The sequence below is a fragment of the Oncorhynchus mykiss genome, chromosome 8, assembly GCF_057628025.1.
Source record: "Oncorhynchus mykiss isolate SJ-2025 chromosome 8, ASM5762802v1, whole genome shotgun sequence".
Taxonomy (NCBI): Eukaryota; Metazoa; Chordata; class Actinopteri; order Salmoniformes; family Salmonidae; genus Oncorhynchus; species Oncorhynchus mykiss.
Genome location: NC_143029.1, coordinates 72216480 through 72235124, shown reverse-complemented (window position 1 = coordinate 72235124; position 18645 = coordinate 72216480). Strand labels below are relative to the sequence as shown.

Sequence of the window (18645 nt, the reverse complement as noted above, 5' to 3'; positions counted from 1 at the left end):
AAAAAGTACCCATTGAGTAAAAGAGTAACGATGCCTTAATTGAAAATAACTAACTTAAAAGTGAAAGTCTACCGCGAAAATACTACTTGAGTAAGTCTAAAAATATTTGGTTTTAAATATACTTAAAACTTCTTTGGGATCGGTGTCCCTTCCACGGGACGGTTGAGTTAACGTAGGCTAATGCGAGCATGAGGTTGTAAGTAACATAAAAATTTCCCAGGACATAGACATATCTGATATTGTCAGAAAGCTTAAAGTCTTGTTAATCTAACTGCACTTTCCAATTTACATTAGCTATTACTGTGAAAGAATACCATGCTATTTTTTGAGGAGAGTGCACAATTTTGAACATGAAGTTATTAATAAACAAATTAGGCACATTTGGGCAGTCTTGATACAAACTTTTGAACAGAAATACAATGTTTCATTGGATCAGTCTAAAACTGTGCACATACACTGGTGCCATCTAGGGGCCAAAATCTAAATTGCACCTGGGCTGGAGTAATACATTATGGCCTTTCTCCTGCACTTCAAAGACGGTACAAAAAATACAAAAGAACGGTTGGTTTTTTCCTTTGTATTATCTTTTATCAGATCTATTGTGTTATATTCTCCTACATTCCTTTCACATTTCCATAAACTTCAAATTGTTTCCTTTCAAATGGTATTAAGAATATGCAGAACCTTGCTTCAGGGCCTGAGCTACAGGCCGTTAGATTTGGGTATGATATTATGGGCGAAATTTGAAAAAAAGGGGGCTAATCCTTAAGAGGATTATGTATCAAAAGTATAAATAATTTCAAATTGCTTATTTTAAGCAAATAAAATGACACAGTTTCATTATTTATTTATTCATTCACTGATCGCCAGGGGCACATTCCAACACTCAGACATCAATTACAAATGAAGCATGTGTTTAGTGAGTCCACCAGATCAGAGGCAGTAGGGACGACCATAAGTGCATGAATTGGAACATTTTCCTGTGATGCTAAACATAAAAAATGTAACAATACTTTTGGGTGTCAGGGAAAAAATATTCAGTAAAGTACTTTATTTTCTTCAGCAATGTAGGGAAGTAAAAGTAGTCAAAAATCTAAATAGTAAAGTACAGATACCCCCCAAAACTACTTAAGTAAAAATACTTAAAAGTACTACTTAAGTACTTTACACCACTGGTCGTTACAGGATATGTCCCGTGCTGAAAATTATTCCAGAATATATAGGATAAAAGCATAATGTAGCTCTATAATATATTCAAAGTTTAAAAATAAATATATTAAAAATAAATAAATAAATAAATAATAATATATATATATGCAAACAGCACCAGTCAAAAGTTTGGACACACCTACGCATTTAAGGGGTTTATTTTTACTCTTTTCTACATCGTAGAATACAATTGAAGACATCGAACTATGAAAAAACACAAGGAATCATGCAGTAACCAAAAAAGTGTGAAACTTATCTTAATATATTGTTTATTTGAGATTCTTCAGTATAGCAACCCTTTGCACACTCTTGGCATTCTCTCAACCAGCTTCTTCAGGTAATCACCTCATTTCAATTAACAGGTGTGACTTGTTAAAAGTTCAATTGTGGAATTTCTTTCCTTCTTAATGCGTTTGAACAAATGAGTTGTGTTGTGACAAGGTAGGGGTGGTATACAGAAGATAGCCCTATTTGGTAAAAGACCAAGTCCATAATATGGCAAGAACAGCTCAAATAAGCAAAGAAACGACAGTTGATCATTACTTTAAGACATGAAGGTCAGTCAATAAGGAACATTTAAAAGAACTTTGAAAGATTATTCAAGTGCAGTTGCAAAAACCATCAACTGACTCTCATGAGGACCGCCACAGGAAAGGAAGAGCCGGAATTACCTCTGCTGCAGAGGATAAGTTCATTAGAGTTACCAACCTTAGAAATTGCAGCCCAAATAAATGCTTCAGGATTCAAGTAACAGACATCTCAACATCAACTGTTCAGAGGAGACTATGAGAAATCAGGCCTTTGTGGTCAAATTGCTGCAAAAAAAATCACTACTACAGGACACCAATAAGAAGAGACCTGCTTGGGCTAAGAAATATGAAATTAGACCGGTGGAAATCTGTCCTTTGGTCTGATGAGTCCAAATGTGGTTATTTTCTGGTGACACTTAACCAGCATGGCTATCACAGCATTCTGCAGTGATACGCAATCCAATCTGGTTTGTGCTTAGTGGGACTATCATTTGTTTTTCACCAGGACAATGACCCAAAACACACCTCAAGGCTGTGTATGAACTACTTGACCAAGAAGGAGTGTGGTGGAGTGCTGCATCAGATGACCCGATCTCAACCCAACTGAGATGGTTCGGGATGAGTTGGACAGCAGAGTGAAGAAAAAGCAGCCAACATGTGCTCAGCATATGTGGGAACTCCGTCAATACTTTTGGGAAAGCATTCCAAGTGAAGCTGGTTGACAGAATGCCAAGAGTGTGAAAAGCTGTCATCAAGGCAAAGGGTGGCTACTTTGAAGAATCTCAAATAATAAATATATTTGTTTAACACTTTTTTGGTTACTACATGATTCCATATGTGTTATTTTATAGTTGATGTCTTCACTATTATTCTACAATGTAAAAAAATAAAGAAAGCCCCTTGAATGAGTAGGTGTGTCTAAACTTTTGACTGGTACTGTATATTTTTTACACTGTTTTCCCATCAAAAAGGTTCTGTAGCCTATTATGTATTTAAGTGTTTGTATAATTAGGTTTGCCATGCGTTATGTATTTTAAGTGTATTGTGTATGCAATGTTGGTTATGTACATTCTGCATTTCTTCAGTTTGTGTCAACTGTGAAAAATAATTAAAGTCGCTCAATGCCACCTTCGCTATATCAACGTGACCTAAAAATAGGATATAATGACAATGGTTTTCGGAATTGCTCAACAAATCATGAATTGTAGCCTATGGCAGGTAGAAATTGAGAATAAAGAATGCCAATAGATATTCTACAATTAAATAAACATTAAGTAGCCTAGGCTACAAGTTAAGCCACATTTCCATTGACCTAATAGGTTATTTTTAGGTTATTGGTTAGACTAAAGTTTAATGCGTGAGCATTCAGGTAATAGTAGCATATAGGCCTAATAGATACAAATATTGAAGTGGCTCAGATGTAGTCTAATGGCTTAATACTAGGTAGGTCTAGCGATTGCACATATATGAAAGTGATGTCAATATATAGCCAGCTTTGGATAGAAAATACCCCAGATCCTTACTCATCTGTCGGTCTCCATAGCTGATGGCCTCTGCCAGGGGGCTCCAGCCCTGGGCATTCTTCACCTTCACAGGGGCATTATGGGCCAGGAGTAGGAGGGCACACTCTGCAGCAAACAAACAAACACACAAACATCACAATTGATCAAACATCATCAAGCTACTTTTAGATGAATTGTTTTTTTTTTCAAATCTAAGTCAATCACCCGTCTCCATGGTCTTTATACTTGGACATTGAACACTCATTTCTGTAGTTAATGACGATAACAGTATATTGGGTCAAGTAACAAGACGTCTACTGACCAGAAGGGCGTTCGATATGGGACCAGCCACTACTAGACTATGTAACACACTGCAGTCTGCAGAGATCAGACAGGATGATCTCAGTACAGTAGGACAGGAATTTATCCCAGAAGAAATCCACATGGAGGATTTACTAGAGGAGAGCTGGAGAACATGTTGATTATGTTATGTGAATGGCAAAAAAACATGGCTGGTAGGATGACTTGGAGACATGCCAGAGGTGGGGCATAATGCCCTGCAACATGGCACATCTTCTGTGTCATTTCCTGGTCTTAGGCTTATGGTGCTTTCGAGCTAACTGGGAACTCAGAAAAAAATAGGTCAAATCATGACGTCAGTGATCTTCAGGTCAGACCTCTAAAAAGATGCCAGAGTATCCGACTTGAAATTCCGAGTTGGATGACGTTCAAATACATTTTTACCCAGTCTGAGCTTGTTTTTTTCCTAGCTCCTAGTTGTCTTGAACACATTTAAGTCGTAGATTTCAGAGTTCCCAGTTGTTTTGAATGTGGCATTAGGCCAGAGATGAGAGTATGGGCCAAAAAATCCTGTCAAACTCTGGTGTCATGTAGTAGTTTAGAGGAAAGTAGTACAGAAGTACAAGTCAGTCTGCTCCAAATGGGAAACAGTTGTTTGCATGTCTCGGTCCTGTTCAAATAGGTCTATGTATCTGTTATTCTCCATATCAGATATTCTTGATTACCAGAAGTCAAAGCCCTTACCTTTGTGACCCATCATCACAGCTACGTGAAGAGGTGTGTTTCCTAGAAAGAGAGAGAATGACCAGTTATGAGATTATTGATGTCACAGCTAGTGCAGGTGTACATGGACAATGTTTATGTTTAACTCAACACAGCTAGTAAGCAAGTACTGACTATGTTAGTCAAAAAAAGTGCCAGCTAAAATGCAATGGATACAAAACTAGAAGTGATAACCTATACGGTTTCCTATTCCATGTACTAAATTCGGGTTACCATGCACACTCACCATGCACATCTTTCTGGGAGATGTTCTGGGTCCGAATGAGTGAGGACAAGCGACGCACATCTCCTCTGAACACACATTCGTGAACAGGGAATTCCAAATTCAAGTCCTCATTACCATTGGTTAGAATGATGGGATTCTTGTTATAGTCATCGATGATAGTACCAACTGATTGATTGGCATTGATATTGTTTGCATTGATATTCGATAGCTGCTGCTGCAGTGCCATAGGTTTCACCGTCTTGTTATGGTTCTTGTTTGATTTGTACGTGATGGCGGTACCGTTGGGGGTTGGAGAGGTTATTGTTCCATTTGTAGATTCATCAAATGTTTCCATTAACGTTATAGACCCATCCTTACTAGGCTTGTTGTTATGGTCTTTCCGCAATGTGCGAATCTTTTCCCCGGTCATGATTTAACGTTGCTAGCCAGCAAGGAGACTAGCTACTTCAGATGAATATTGTATTATGTTGACTATGGTTGTCAATGACAGCTGCAATAGCTACCTTAATAGCTATCTATTTGCCTAACCTAGCTAGCTAGATTGCAGTTTTTCAACCATATAATGGATGTGGGTGTTACAACAGAAACAACACACACGTAAAAACAAAACAACTGGAAAAGATACTCTCAAGATCGTTAACACACGATTAAGAATGAAAATACCAAATTATTCGGCGACATCCTTGATAAAACTCGTTTCAAAATGTCCCAATTGCATCTTGCAGTGCGGTAGTTTGCTTGCTAACGTCTGCTCGCAAGATTAGAAACCTTCCGATTGAAAAGCGTTCTTAATTCCTCAGTGGTGAAAAGACCATCTACCATCTTCCGCTTAGTATCTCGCGAGAATAAAAAGCATCAAAACCACATTCCTTAGATATCGCGATAATTAGTTGAACAGCATCTTTTATTTTTTAGAAACACCAAATAAATATTTAACGCACACAAAATATATTGTAGTAAACTCATGATGATATATATACAATTTAAAAGCACCAGCATAAGATATAATTTACAGAATTTGTTCTCAAACATGATTCTGGCAATTTTTTCGAATTAACATACGTCATCTACACGCGCCATATTTTTGTTGTTTGCCAAGCTTTCAGAAATTTTGTTTTGGAACGCAAATAAATAATGCCTCCAAAGAATAAGCAGAAGAAAGTGATTCATCAAGATGAACTGCGTCGGTTGATGAGAGAGAAACAAAAGCAAACGATAGATAAGAAGCGTGTCGAATCCCCTTATGCCAAGTACAACAGTCTCGATCATCTTAGCTGCGTACTCTGCAACGAGCGGGTAAAGAATGAAATATTGTGGCAGACTCACGTTCTTGGAAAACAGCATAAGGAGAAGGTTGCCGAGCTCAAGGGGTCTAAACAAAGTTCAACAGGTCACGGACCCCAGCCCCCGCTGAAAAGGAAAGCATTGGATTCTGAAGACACGAATGGGAAAAAGTCTAAACCTGTGGCAGGTAACGAGCAGGCATCTACGTCGTCAGGGTTGCCTGATGTTTTCTTTGCGAAACCTGCTCCGCCTGGGCCGAAGAAACTAACTGGAATTTTGAAAAAAACATCTACTGGACTGAGTCTTCTGGCCGGAGTCTATAATGAAGACGAAGAGGAGGCTGGTGACTCTTCTGACCTAGGGGCAGCCTCCAGCTCGGGTGTGCAGAAGGGGACACCTGCCCCAGGACTCCCAGCTGATTTCTTTGACAACGGCACCATTCCAGCTGTCCCAGCTGCCTCTCATTCCGGGTCTATCCTCAAACCAGATGAAACTGAGAAGAGTGTGGAGAAGAAGGAAAATACACCTGAAGCACTACCAGAAGGCTTCTTTGACGACCCAGTGAGAGATGCCAAAGTCCGCAATGTTGACGCTCCAAAAGATCAAATGGATAAGGAGTGGGAAGAGTTCCAAAAGGAAATGCGGCAGGTGAACACTAAATCAGAGGCCATTGTAGCCGAGGATGACGAGGAGGGACGTTTTGAGCGTCAGATTGATGAAATCGATGAGCAAATCGAATGTTACCGGAGGGTTGAGGTATTGAGAGATAAGCAAGATGTGGTGAAGAAGGTTGTGAAGGAGAAGACCGAAGACCAGGAAGACTCCCGGGGAAGCGATGAGGAGGATGAAGAAGAGCTGCTCCACTTGCTGTCAAGAGACTGGAGGGCTAAAGGGGCCCTTGCTTAAAATTCCTGGGTCCTTTTGAACCGAATAGGGTCAATGTTTCTCCAGATTGTAAATAAAATTGCAAAGTTGCAAAGGAGCCAGCTTCTTTCCTCTGTCAATGACAAACCTTTGTTGAGGATTTTGAATGTCTAAGTGTTGTCTTGTACAGTTATGTCTATAGTACCAGTCAAATGTTTGGACACAGCTATTCATTCAAGGGTTTTTCTTTATTTTTTTTTACTATTTTCTACATTGTAGAATAATAGTGAAGACATCCAACCTATGAAATAACACATGGAATCATGCGGTAACCAAGTCAAAATAGATTTTATATTTGAGATTCTTCAAAGTAGCTACCCATTCCTTGTTGACAGCTTTGCACTCTCAACCATCTTCATGAGGAATGCTTTTCCAACAGTCTTGAAGGAGTTCCCACATATTCTGAGCACTTGTTGGCTGCTTTTCCTTCACTCTGCGGTCCAACTCATTGGGTTGAGGTCGGGTGATTGTGGAGGCCAGGTCATCTGATGTAGCACTCCATCACTCTCCTTGTATATTTGAGATTCAAAGTAGCCATCCTTTGCCTTGACTGTCAGCGTTGCACACTCTTGGCACTCTCTCAACCAGCTTCATGAGGTAATCAGCTGGAATGCATTTCAATTAACAGCTGTGCCTTGTTAAAAGTTAATTTGTATAACTTCTTTCTTTAATGCGTTTGAGACAATCAGTTGTGTTGTGACAAGGCAGCGGTGGTATACAGAAGATAGCCCTATTTGGTAAAATACCAATTCCATAGTATGGCAAGAACAGCTCAAATAAGTAAAGAGAAACAACAGTCCATCATTACTTTAAGACATGAAGGTAAGTCAATCTTTGGAATTTAAGGCACTGTCCTTTGGTCTGATAAATCCAAATTAGATTTTTGGTTCCAACCACCGTGTCTTTGTGAGACGCAGAGCAGGTTATCGGATGATCTCTGCATGTGTAGTTCCCACCGTGAAGCATGGAGGTGTGATGGTGCTTTTCTGGTGACACTGTCCTTGATTTATTTAGAATAAGTCACACTTAACCAGCATGCCTACCACAGCATTCTGCAGCAATACGCCATCCCATCTGGTTTGTGCTTAGTGGGACTATCATTTGTTTTTCAACAGGACATTCACGCAAAGCACACCTCCAGGCTGTGTAAGGGCTATTTGACCAAGAAGAAGAGTGATACATCAGATGACCTGGCCACAACCCAATTAATATGGTTTGGGATGAGTTGAACCGCAGAGTGAAGGAAAAGCAGCCAACAAGTGCCCAGCATATGTTGGGAAAAGCATTCCTCATGAAGCTGGTTGAGAGAATGCCAAGAGTGTTTAAAGCTGTCATCAAGGTGAAGGGTGGCTAGTTTGAAGAATCTCAAATATGAAATATACCTTCATTTGTTTAAACTTTTGATTATTACATGATTGTGTGTTATTTCATAGTTTGCACTATTATTCTACATTGTAGAAAATAGTAAAAAATAAAAAGTAGGTGTCCAACCTTTACTGGTACTGTATATAAAACTTGCTCTTGTGGTAAATGCTGTTTTTCTAATGTTACACACATGCAGAAAGCACCATGCGTATGAAATACTGTACTATCAGCACTTATTAAAAAAAATGTTTGGAGCCAAATCCTCAATTCTCATTTCTGGAGCCCTCAACACAAATCAACCCCATGGTTAAATGCACACCAACTTAGTTTCTGCTGTGGTTGCACAATGAATATACAATCACAGCTGAGACCAAATGCACAAACAAACCGTTTATGCCGTTTATGGTGTATGGTCGTCATTATCGGAACCTTGGAGCATACTGGTGGGCCTACATGATACACATTATTCCAAAACAAAAACAACAGTCCTTTATAAATAACCTTGACTAGAATACTAACATTTGAAAGTATGGAAACTAAATAGATTGTCAAATCCTTGTAATCCACGTTTTCACTTTAATTAGTGCTCACACAACGCGTTCATAAAATCCCCACAGTATCCCCAAAGCACATAGCTTTATAGGAACAATATTCCTGTCGGAAACCAAAATGGCAATTCTAAATCTGTTTGCCCTAATTTTTTGTTCCAGAACTCCACCTGATTATCCTGCAGAGCCAAATTACCCTCAAACAGTCCTCTATGTTAAAATCGATACATTAGACAGTTATATTATTAGCAACATGCAAAGCACAACTTAATACAATCATTTCCATTAAAGTACTATGCTGAGGATTTTCTACAGACCTCTATGCAGCCCCCCCCCCCAAACAGGTCAATCTTACAGGATGCCATATTAAAAAGTCTACCATATTTACATAATACAACAGTGTTGAGTGAGTAGACATGTCCTGATTTGTACATTTGCATTTTAGAATGTAACGGCCCACACAAAAGAACAAGGTTAAGTTGAGAGAGATCAGTGCTTCTATAACTACCTGTTACATTATCACAACCAGGGGTGCCTACTTCTGTCTCTTCATCTGTACTACACACAACACTAATATACAGCAAATTGAAGCTAACACTCCACTTGTATGAATCCATTAACATTGTATTATTTCTACATATGCTTCAGGAGTTAATATTTCAAGGTGACTCAAACTAGTTAAAAGAGCATGTTTATAGCCCTTAGAATTTTGCAGACTTAATAAAAAATGGGTTAAGGATACGTTTAGTCTCGGTGTTACAATAAAATGCAGAAAATAACTCAAGACACTAAACAAAACAAGCAATAAGCAAAGACTAACTGAACTTACCTAAATGGGAAAGTTTGTGGTAGGTACTAGATTCTGAAGTTATATTTTGGTTAAGTCATGATGTCCCTATTCAACCATTCATTTCACATCAACTTCACTTGTCATCAATCAAAAAATGTGATTTCGGAAATGTACATTTTGTAAACTGTTTTGCCAAATAATAAGAAACAAACCTATCTGGGTAGCTAACTGTAGCTTAAGTGTGTAGGGGAGCATGCCAGTTCCACTGTTCCACATTCAGCTTGTTATTAAATACTCAGTTCAATAAAAGTGCAGCCATCATTACTGTGAGGCACATACACAAACAACAGAGATGACCTCTCCCTGTTCAATACTGTGCTCTGCAGCCTCAGCCAGTTCTTCTCACAGACCTGTAGCAGCTTTTAGTTCAGCCAGTGAGAACCTCTGGTCCCCGTCTTTGTCGTAGCGTTCCAGGCTACGGTGGTCTGGTGTTGCGGTGTCAAAGAGTTTCCTCAGGACTTGGTAAGACATTCCCTGAGAGGTGGGGTCGGTCCCTGTGTGCTCAAAGAGCTCATTGAGATCTAGTAGAAGTAGAAGTTTCAGGTAATTGTTCATTGGCCACAAATTAAAATGCACGCATTCCTTGCTCAAGCACACTGTCAATCAGAGATTCATATCTGCATTTCTCCTTAATTGTAGATGCAGGATACTCTGTATATGACTAAGATTTTGATGTATGATCACAGATATGAAACTTCATAACTAAACGTTTATCCAATACCTTTCAAAGAGTTAACTCCAGGAAATGACACAGTTTTAAAGTTTTCTATTCCAGACTCTCTCTTGGAGCGATTTGATGTCAAAAACCGTGGACGTCTTGTTGGCTTTGAACCTGTGGAGGAGAAAGAACAGGACAGTCATCCACAGGTAACATTGTACTTCACTATACTTATTTCTTATGAAAATGTCATGGACAAATAAGCGCTCCTGTCTGATCTTATTATACCATGTGTAGCTTCTGAAGTTGCTGCGTTAATTCCATCTGCATTGGTGTCTCGCTCTGTAACTGGGTCCTTTACTGGTACGGTTGCATCTCCACTGACGGGCACTGGTTCAACGACCTCCACAAGGTCCTTAAATAGGTTGAAAGATACCTTTAGTTTTATATTATTTTACTTTTTTTAGCATGAAGTGATTATAACAATTGTTGGTGTGTAACTAGGAATCATGAATGTTACAATGTAAAATGCATTTCGACATTAGAACAATAACAACAGAACTTATCTAGGCACATAGCCACCGAGGGTCAAGCAGCTCTTGCTACATACCACTCTACGAGTCTGTATCTTATCTTCTGTGTGCCTTGACAGAAACATGACCCACTTCCAACCCATTACTCACACTGAATTGTGTTGTTTGGGCAGAGCCCTGCTCTATAAAAGACACCCTCTGAGTGAGGTTGGACACAGAGGTGTGGAGACTGTGGATCTGGTCACCGGTCCATGCGTGGTACAGTGTCTGGGTCGTGTTAACCTCGCTCACAACCTCTCTCAGGTGAGTTACGTCCTGTAACAATACAACATAAAAACATGCATAAACTCAGCAAAAAAAGAAACAGGACCCTCTTTCAAAGATATTTCGTAAAAATCCAAATAACTTCACAGATCTTCATTGTAAAGGGTTTAAACACTGTTTCCCATGCTTGTTCAATGAACCATAATTAATGAACATGCACCTGTGGAAAGGTCATTAAGACACTAACAGCTTACAGACAGTAGGTACAGTTCTGAAAACATAGGATACTAAAGAGGCCTTTCTACTGACTCTGAAAAACAAAACAACAAGATACCTAGGGTCCCTGCTCATCTGCGTGAACGTGCCTTAGGCATACTGCAAGGAGGTATGAGGACTGCTGATATGGCCAGGGCAATAAATAGCCATTTCCATACTGTGAGACGCATAAGACAGCGCTACAGGGAGACAGGATGGACAGCTGATCATCCTTGCAGTGCCAGACCACGTGTAACAACACCTGCACAGGATCAGTACATCCGAACATCACACCTGCGGGACAGGTACAGGATGGCAACAACAACTGCCCGAGTTACACCAGGAACGCACAATCCCTCCATCAGTGCTCAGACTGTCCGCAATAGGCTACCAATGACTTGCCACTGAACAAAGCATCTTTGTTCATGTATGCTGATGACTCAACCACATAAGCATCAGCAACCACAACTAATAAAGTCGCTGAAACCCTTAACAAAGAGTTGCAGTCTGTTTTGGAATGGGTGGCCAGTAATAAACTGGTCCTGAACATCTCTAAAACTAAGAGCATTGAATTTTGTACAAATCATTGCTTAAGTTCTAGACCTCAGTTGAATCTGGTAATGAATGGTGTGGCTGTTGACCAAGTTGAAGAGACTTAAGTACTTGGTGTTCCCTTAGATTGTAAACGGTCATGGTCAAAACATATAGATTCAATGGTTGTAAAGATGGGTGAGAGGTCCGTCTGTAATAAATAGATGCTCTGTTTTTTTGACTCCACACACCGGCTCTAGTTTTGTCTATTCTTGATTATTGTCCAGTCTTATGGTCCAGTGCTGCAAGGAAATAGCTAGTTAAGCTGCAGCTGGCCCAGAACAGAGTGGCACATCTTGCTCTTCATTGCAATCAGAGAGCTGATATAAATATTATGCATGTCAGCCTCTCTTGGCTAACGGAACCCAAACTGGCTGCGCACGTGCGCCATCATGCATACATTTATTTTGTCCCCCCACACCAAACGCAATCACAACACGCAGGTTAAAATATCAAACTCTGAACCAATTACATTCATTTGAGGACAGGTCGAAAAGCCTTAAACATTTATGGCAATTTAGCTAGTTAGCTTGCACTTGCTAGCTACTTTGCTTTATTTAGCTAGCTTGTGGTTGCTAGCTAATTTGTCCTGGGATATAAACATTGAGTTGTTATTTTACTTGAAATGTACAAGGTCCTCTACTCCGACAATTAATCCACACATAAAACGGTCATCTCTCCTCCTTCTAGGGTTTTTCTTCTCAACTTTATATTGCGATTGGCAACTTTCATAAATTAGGTGCATTACCGCCACTGACCTCATTCGTCTTTCAGTCATTCACGTGTGTATAACCAATGAGGAGATGGCACGTGGGTATCTGCTTCTTAAAACCAATGAGGAGATGGGAGAGGCAGGACTTGCAGCGCGATCTGCGTCACAAATAGAACTGACTTCTATTTTAGCCCTTGGCAACGCAGACGCTCGTTGGTGAGTGCGAGCGATGTAAGAGTTGACTGCATCACTTCTTTGTATAAGAAACATTGTGTTGAAAATTCCCAAATTGTTGGCATAGTCAACTTATACACAGCTCTGACACACACACTTACCCCACCAGACATGCCACCAGAGGTCTTTTCACAGTCCCCAAATCCAGAACAAATTCAAGAACGCATACAGTATTATAGAGCCATTATTGCATGGAACTCCGTTCCATTTTATATTGCTAAAATAAACAGCAAACCTGGTTTAAAAAAAACAGATAAAGCAACACCTCACGGCACAACACCTCTTCGCTATTTGACCTAGATTTGTGTGTATGCATTGATATGTAGGCTACGTGTGCCTTTAAAAAATATATATATGTCGCTGAGCTGTTCTTGTCCACTTATCTGTTCTGTATTATGTCATGTTTCATTTGAACACCAGGAAGTGTAGCTGCTGCTTTTGCAACAGCTAATGGGGATCCTAATAAAATACCAAATAATGATCACAGGCTGTGCAGGACACTTTAGAAGTCAGAGGGTGCACGGAGGGACAGAATTTTAGCACTTTAGTAAGCATTTACTGATATAAAAATGTGATTAAATAAATTCTCCATGTGGTCTACTGGTATATTAAAAAGGCACTTCATTGTATATTACAGGCTTTTAAAAATTCTATATTGGTGCACAATTTTTACTCAAAGGGATGCTAAAGGCTCTAATTTTGTGGAACGACCCCAGTATAGGCTTTAGCTTACTGGGCTAACACAGTCTTGTGACATGCAGGAGACCTGGTTCGATCCCAGTCAGTCACAAGAGCTAGATTAAATAGGGAGTGGAAAGGCTATCCTTAGAAGGGCTATTCAACTATATTCTTATGGGGGCCAAATTATGTGTATTACACAGTCTGTGATCATCAAAGCAGGGAACAGAAGGCACACCCATGTTCCAGAGTCTTAGCTTTTAGGAATGGGGTCAGAATAGCTTATAGCCAAAACGGTTAAAACACTAGAGCCAAATTCATAGTTAGAAAATAAATTCAACATGCCACATTGGCTTCAGAAACTGCCAGAAGCATCTATTTACCACAGAGTTTGATTCTATCAGTTCTCCTCTACCTTTCCTGGCTGGCAAAGTACCAGGATGTTGTCTCTGGTTTTGAATCTGAATATATAGAATTACATTTGAAAACATCTGAGAAGTTGAATATATGAAACTTTGATTAACTTGAAATAATAATTTGTAAACTGGATGCTCACACAATGACTAATATCTACCATATTTAAACTGAATTTATAAATATTGAATTTGAATGTACATGTAAAAAATTCACTGAATGCAATATTCATTAAATTCAGTTTTAAAATCAGGAAATAAAAGTTAAATTGCTGAATTTCATGATTTAAATTGTACATTGTAAATGCAAAAATATTCCATTCAAATTCAATATCCTAATATAAATTTAAAGTGATGGAATTAAAATACAATATTTTGGTACTAAAATCGCTGCATAACTAGAAGTTGTATAATCTCTCATTGAGATCATTCTGCAGCTCATGCATTTGGCCACTGACACGACTAACTGGTACTCTAACGCTAACTGTGCAGGTACAAGCTGAAGAAAATGGGCTGTAAAGGAAGCTAGTATTTCTATTTTCTTTACCATAGTCATCTTTAGATCATCCATTTCTTTCTTCTGGTCCGCAAGGGTTGTCTGCATTGTCTGGACATCATGTTGCACACTGGTTAACGTGCTGCCGATTGTAGCTACACTCTGCAAAAAAAAACATTTGTGTTTGACGCAAATAATGGTAAATTGGCAGTAATTCTAAACAAATACAGTGGGGCAAAAAGTATTTAGTCAGCCACCAATTGTGCAAGTTCTCCCACTTAAAAAGACGAGACCTGTAATTTTCATCATAGGTACACTTCAACTATAACAGACAAAACGAGAAGAAAAAAAATCCAGAAAATCACATTGTAGGATTTTTTATGAATTTATTTGCAAATTATGGTGGAAAATAAGTATTTGGTCACCTACAAACAAGCAAGATTTCTGGCTCTCACAGACCTTAACTTCTTCTTTAAGAGGCTCCTCTGTCCTCTACTCGTTACCTGTATTAATGGCACCTGTTTTTAACTTATCAGTATAAAAGACACCTGTCCACAACCTCAAACAGTCACACTCCAAACTCCACTATGGCCAAGACCAAAGAGCTGTCAAAAGACACCAGAAACAAAATTGTAGACCTGCACCAGGCTGGGAAGACTGAATCTGCAATAGGTAAGCAGCTTGGTTTGAAGAAATCAACTGTTGGAGCAATTATTAGGAAATGGAAGACATACAAGACCACTGATAATCTCCCTCGATCTGGGGCTCCACGCAAGATCTCACCCCGTGGGGTCAAAATGATCACAAGAACGGTGAGCAAAAATCCCAGAACCACACGGGGGGACCTAGTGAATGACCTGCAGAGAGCTGGGACCAAAGTAACAAAGCCTACCATCAGTAACACACTACGCCGCCAGGGACTCAAATCCTGCAGTGCCAGACGTGTCCCCCTGCTTAAGCCAGTACATGTCCAGGGCCGTCTGAAGTTTGCTAGAGAGCATTTGGATGATCCAGAAGAAGATTGGGAGAATGTCATATGGCCAGATGAAACCAAAATATAACTTTTTGGTAAAAACTCAACTTGTCGTGTTTGGAGGACAAAGAATGCTGAGTTGCATCCAAAGAACACCATACCTACTGTGAAGCATGGGGGTGGAAACATCATGCTTTGGGGTTGTTTTTCTGCAAAGGGACCAGGACGACTGATCCGTGTAAAGGAAAGAATGAATGGGGCCATGTATCGTGCGATTTTGAGTGAAAACCTCCTTCCATCAGCAAGGCATTGAAGATGAAACGCGGCTGGGTCTTTCAGCATGACAATGATCCCAAACACACCGCCCGGGCTTCGTATGAAGCATTTCAAGGTCCTGGAGTGGCCTAGCCAGTCTCCAGATCTCGACCCCATAGAAAATCTTTGGAGGGAGTTGAAAGTCCGTGTTGCCCAGCAACAGCCCCAAAACATCACTGCTCTAGAGGAGATCTGCATGGAGGAATGGGCCAAAATTTGACCTCTGTTGGTAATGACAAAGGGTATATAACAAAGTATTGAGAAACTTTTGTTATTGAACAAATACTTATTTTCCACCATAATTTGCAAATAAATTCATTAAAAATCCTACAATGTGATTTTCTGGATTTTTTCCCCCTCATTTTGTCTGTCATAGTTGAAGTGTACCTATGATGAAAATTACAGGCCTCTCATCTTTTTAAGTGGGAGAACTTGCACAATTGGTGGCTGACTAAATACTTTTTTTGCCTCACTGTATGTCCACTACTTCTTAATCTGAAAACTGTTTTACCTTTTGGAGCTCTTCAACTGTAGTTGGAAGGTTGATCAAGTCTGAGGCTGATTTGATGTTGGCCTTTAGGTGGTTCACTGCAGAGTCCAGCAAACTGATCTAATGGAATGGAGCAGAACATTCAATTACACTTGGGAAACACATTTCACTTCACATTCACTCTGAGCTTAGAGACACACACTTTTTCCAAGTTTGGAATTCTTAACCTCAACCTCAATTCAACCTGCCATGGTGTGGCAGGTTGCATATGAATGGCCATGAATGATTACACTTTTGTGTGTACATAACGGGGGTGGATGGGATAACACTTTCCCTTCACTAAAACAACTTTACCTTTCTGTTCATCTCCGTAAGGTTGGACCACAGTTTGTTCAGACCCTTGTCTCCACTTTCAATATCCTCCAGCTTTCTCTGTTTCATCTTCAGATCTTCACTTAGTTTTGGTATTTCATGTGATGACACTTTCTGGCTGGATTCCACTGTGGAGAGAAGATACATCAAGTGAATAACAATTTACTAAAACTGCAGTTACTGGGTTGTTTGATTGTAAAACTCAGCAATAAGTGATGGCTGTGCAAAGGTTACCCTACTCTTTATTACAAGGTAAACTAGGGTTAGTGTGTAGCCACAAGAGTAACTGAATTGTAATTGTAACTGAATTCTTGATTTAACCCAAAAGGCTGTGTCTGAAGGTTGGCAGGTGACCGATAGCATGCTAGTAGGTAGACTAGTGGTTAGAGCGTTGGGCCAGTAACCGAAAGGTTGCTAGATCGAATCCCCGAGCTAATATGTCGACAAGGCTGTCCCTAGGCCGTCATTGTAAATAAGAATTGTTTCTTAACTGACTTGCCTAGTTAAATAAAACAATTGTTCATGGTAGCGAGCCTGTTTCAAATGACAAAGTTAGCGAGCCAGCCAGCTAGCTAGACTAGTTGGCTAATAAGGTTAAACAAAATAGATGACAGGTCTTATCTGATAGCTTACTAGTATGCAGCTTTTCTTTGAGGGAGTCAAGGTCTTCTTTCAGAGCAATCTGCATCCATAGCAGCCCGGCACAAGCCATAACACAGGCAGCCAGTATGATGAACAGGATCAAGGGATAGCAGACATTGCAACACTGCACGTAACTTATCCTATGATTAATTAGAAACACATAGTTTGCATTAATATTTTACAGTCACACTCATGCATCATTAATAAACATAATTCTACAGGTTTACTGAGACTAAGTACAAGTTTGATCACTTACTTCCCGAAAGCAGCGACAGTACCAAGGTTGCTGAATTCCTCTTCATCTGAACTTGATTCGGATTCTGAGTCTGGGGGCTCGGTTCGTAGGAGCCTGTGGCCGGACCCCTTCTTGGTTTTCTTCCTTTTACTGTCCCCAAGTCCGATCAATGCATTAAGCTCCTTCCTCTTCTTCATCTTCTTCTGTGGGGTCAGCGAACCCGCTGAGCCCGACTTAAACCCGACCAAATCCAACGTTTTGTCCAGTTTGGTTGTTGTAAATAACGTCCTTTAGCTAACGTTAGCCAGTAGCGTTAGTGTTGATAAGCTGATTGGTTCCGCCAACTAGGCTAGTTAGCTTACTTTGTAACTTTAAAACAGGCTAGCTACAACGAACTGCCAATCACGTATGGTAACTAAGCATATTAGACAATTATAGTAGCATACTATTTTGAAAACTCGTAGTACTAGCTAGGTCAACGTCTGAAATAGTGAGCTAACGTTACCCAGCGGTTAGCTAACTAACGTTACAGTTCCAGCTGAGCTAGCTACCTGACAGCGGCCGCACAACCAAGTTAAAATGGCGATTTCGAGATAACGTTTCTACACAGCAAAATATGGTGTACAGTCAGTATAAACTATAAATCAACTCACTTCTAGTACCACGACCAATATAATATAAACCTTACCAAAATGGTTTACATTTCTGTGCAGTCGTAAATTGATCTGACGCACTACCTGGATAAAACAATCTTGTTTTGATGGTGAACATCTTGACAGGGCATCGCTAAACTGGCACCTGATTGGTTGAATTCCCTTCTCTGTACTCCCATGTTTTGATACTGCCCCCAACAGGTGTGGCACATTTTTCATTGTTCTTAAATTTCTTTACATTATGAAATTATCCTCTCTACAAATACCAGATATTGTACATTGACTACCATCTCTGTGAATAAATTCCCTGACTTGAACAATTTCTTAAATTGAATTTGACGATTTGAAAACATATGGTTTTGAACATACATTTAATTACACTGGAACTTCCATGGCCAGGGATTTTGGGCCCCATGAAAATATATCACATTGGGCCCCGCCACCACAGGCCACACCAACCCTGCGCAATTGCTGTAACCACACCACCAGAACTAAATCAAAGCTTTAAATAACTCTACATTTGCAGGCTTGCAACTCTCCTGTAGTCCAAGATTTACTGTACGATATTTACTGACAGTGAGCAGTGAAAATATAACAATGTGCAGACATG

General features: G+C 39.8%; 3 protein-coding genes across 3 annotated transcripts in view; 1 reads left to right on the top strand and 2 right to left on the bottom strand.

Annotated features, from left to right (window-relative positions):
• LOC110530455 (ankyrin repeat domain-containing protein 13C) overlaps positions 1-6407 on the bottom strand; it is a 30322-nt gene extending 23915 nt beyond the window's left edge. The window contains exons 1-3 of the mRNA XM_021613522.3: positions 4551-6407; positions 4286-4327; positions 3263-3367 (exon numbers count right to left, since the gene is read on the bottom strand). Of these exons, the coding sequence (XP_021469197.2) occupies positions 3263-3367; positions 4286-4327; positions 4551-4959 (556 nt within the window). The 5' untranslated portion in view covers positions 4960-6407. The remainder of the gene's footprint in view (positions 1-3262; positions 3368-4285; positions 4328-4550) is intronic.
• Positions 5685-8383, top strand: LOC110530457 (zinc finger protein 830). Its single transcript, XM_021613533.3, has one exon. The coding sequence runs from the start codon at positions 5685-5687 to the stop codon at positions 6738-6740; it is 1056 nt and encodes a 351-aa protein (XP_021469208.2). The 3' UTR covers positions 6741-8383.
• Positions 8384-8679: 296 nt separating this feature from the next.
• On the bottom strand, positions 8680-18234 carry LOC110530454 (EF-hand calcium-binding domain-containing protein 14). Its single transcript, XM_021613521.3, has 9 exons — positions 17404-18234; positions 17139-17287; positions 16488-16633; positions 16155-16253; positions 14407-14517; positions 10863-11027; positions 10468-10594; positions 10243-10353; positions 8680-10042 (listed from the first exon to the last, which is right to left on the bottom strand). The coding sequence occupies exons 1-9, from the start codon at positions 17577-17579 to the stop codon at positions 9864-9866; spliced, it is 1263 nt and encodes a 420-aa protein (XP_021469196.2). The 5' UTR covers positions 17580-18234; the 3' UTR covers positions 8680-9863.
• Positions 18235-18645: the final 411 nt, after the last annotated feature.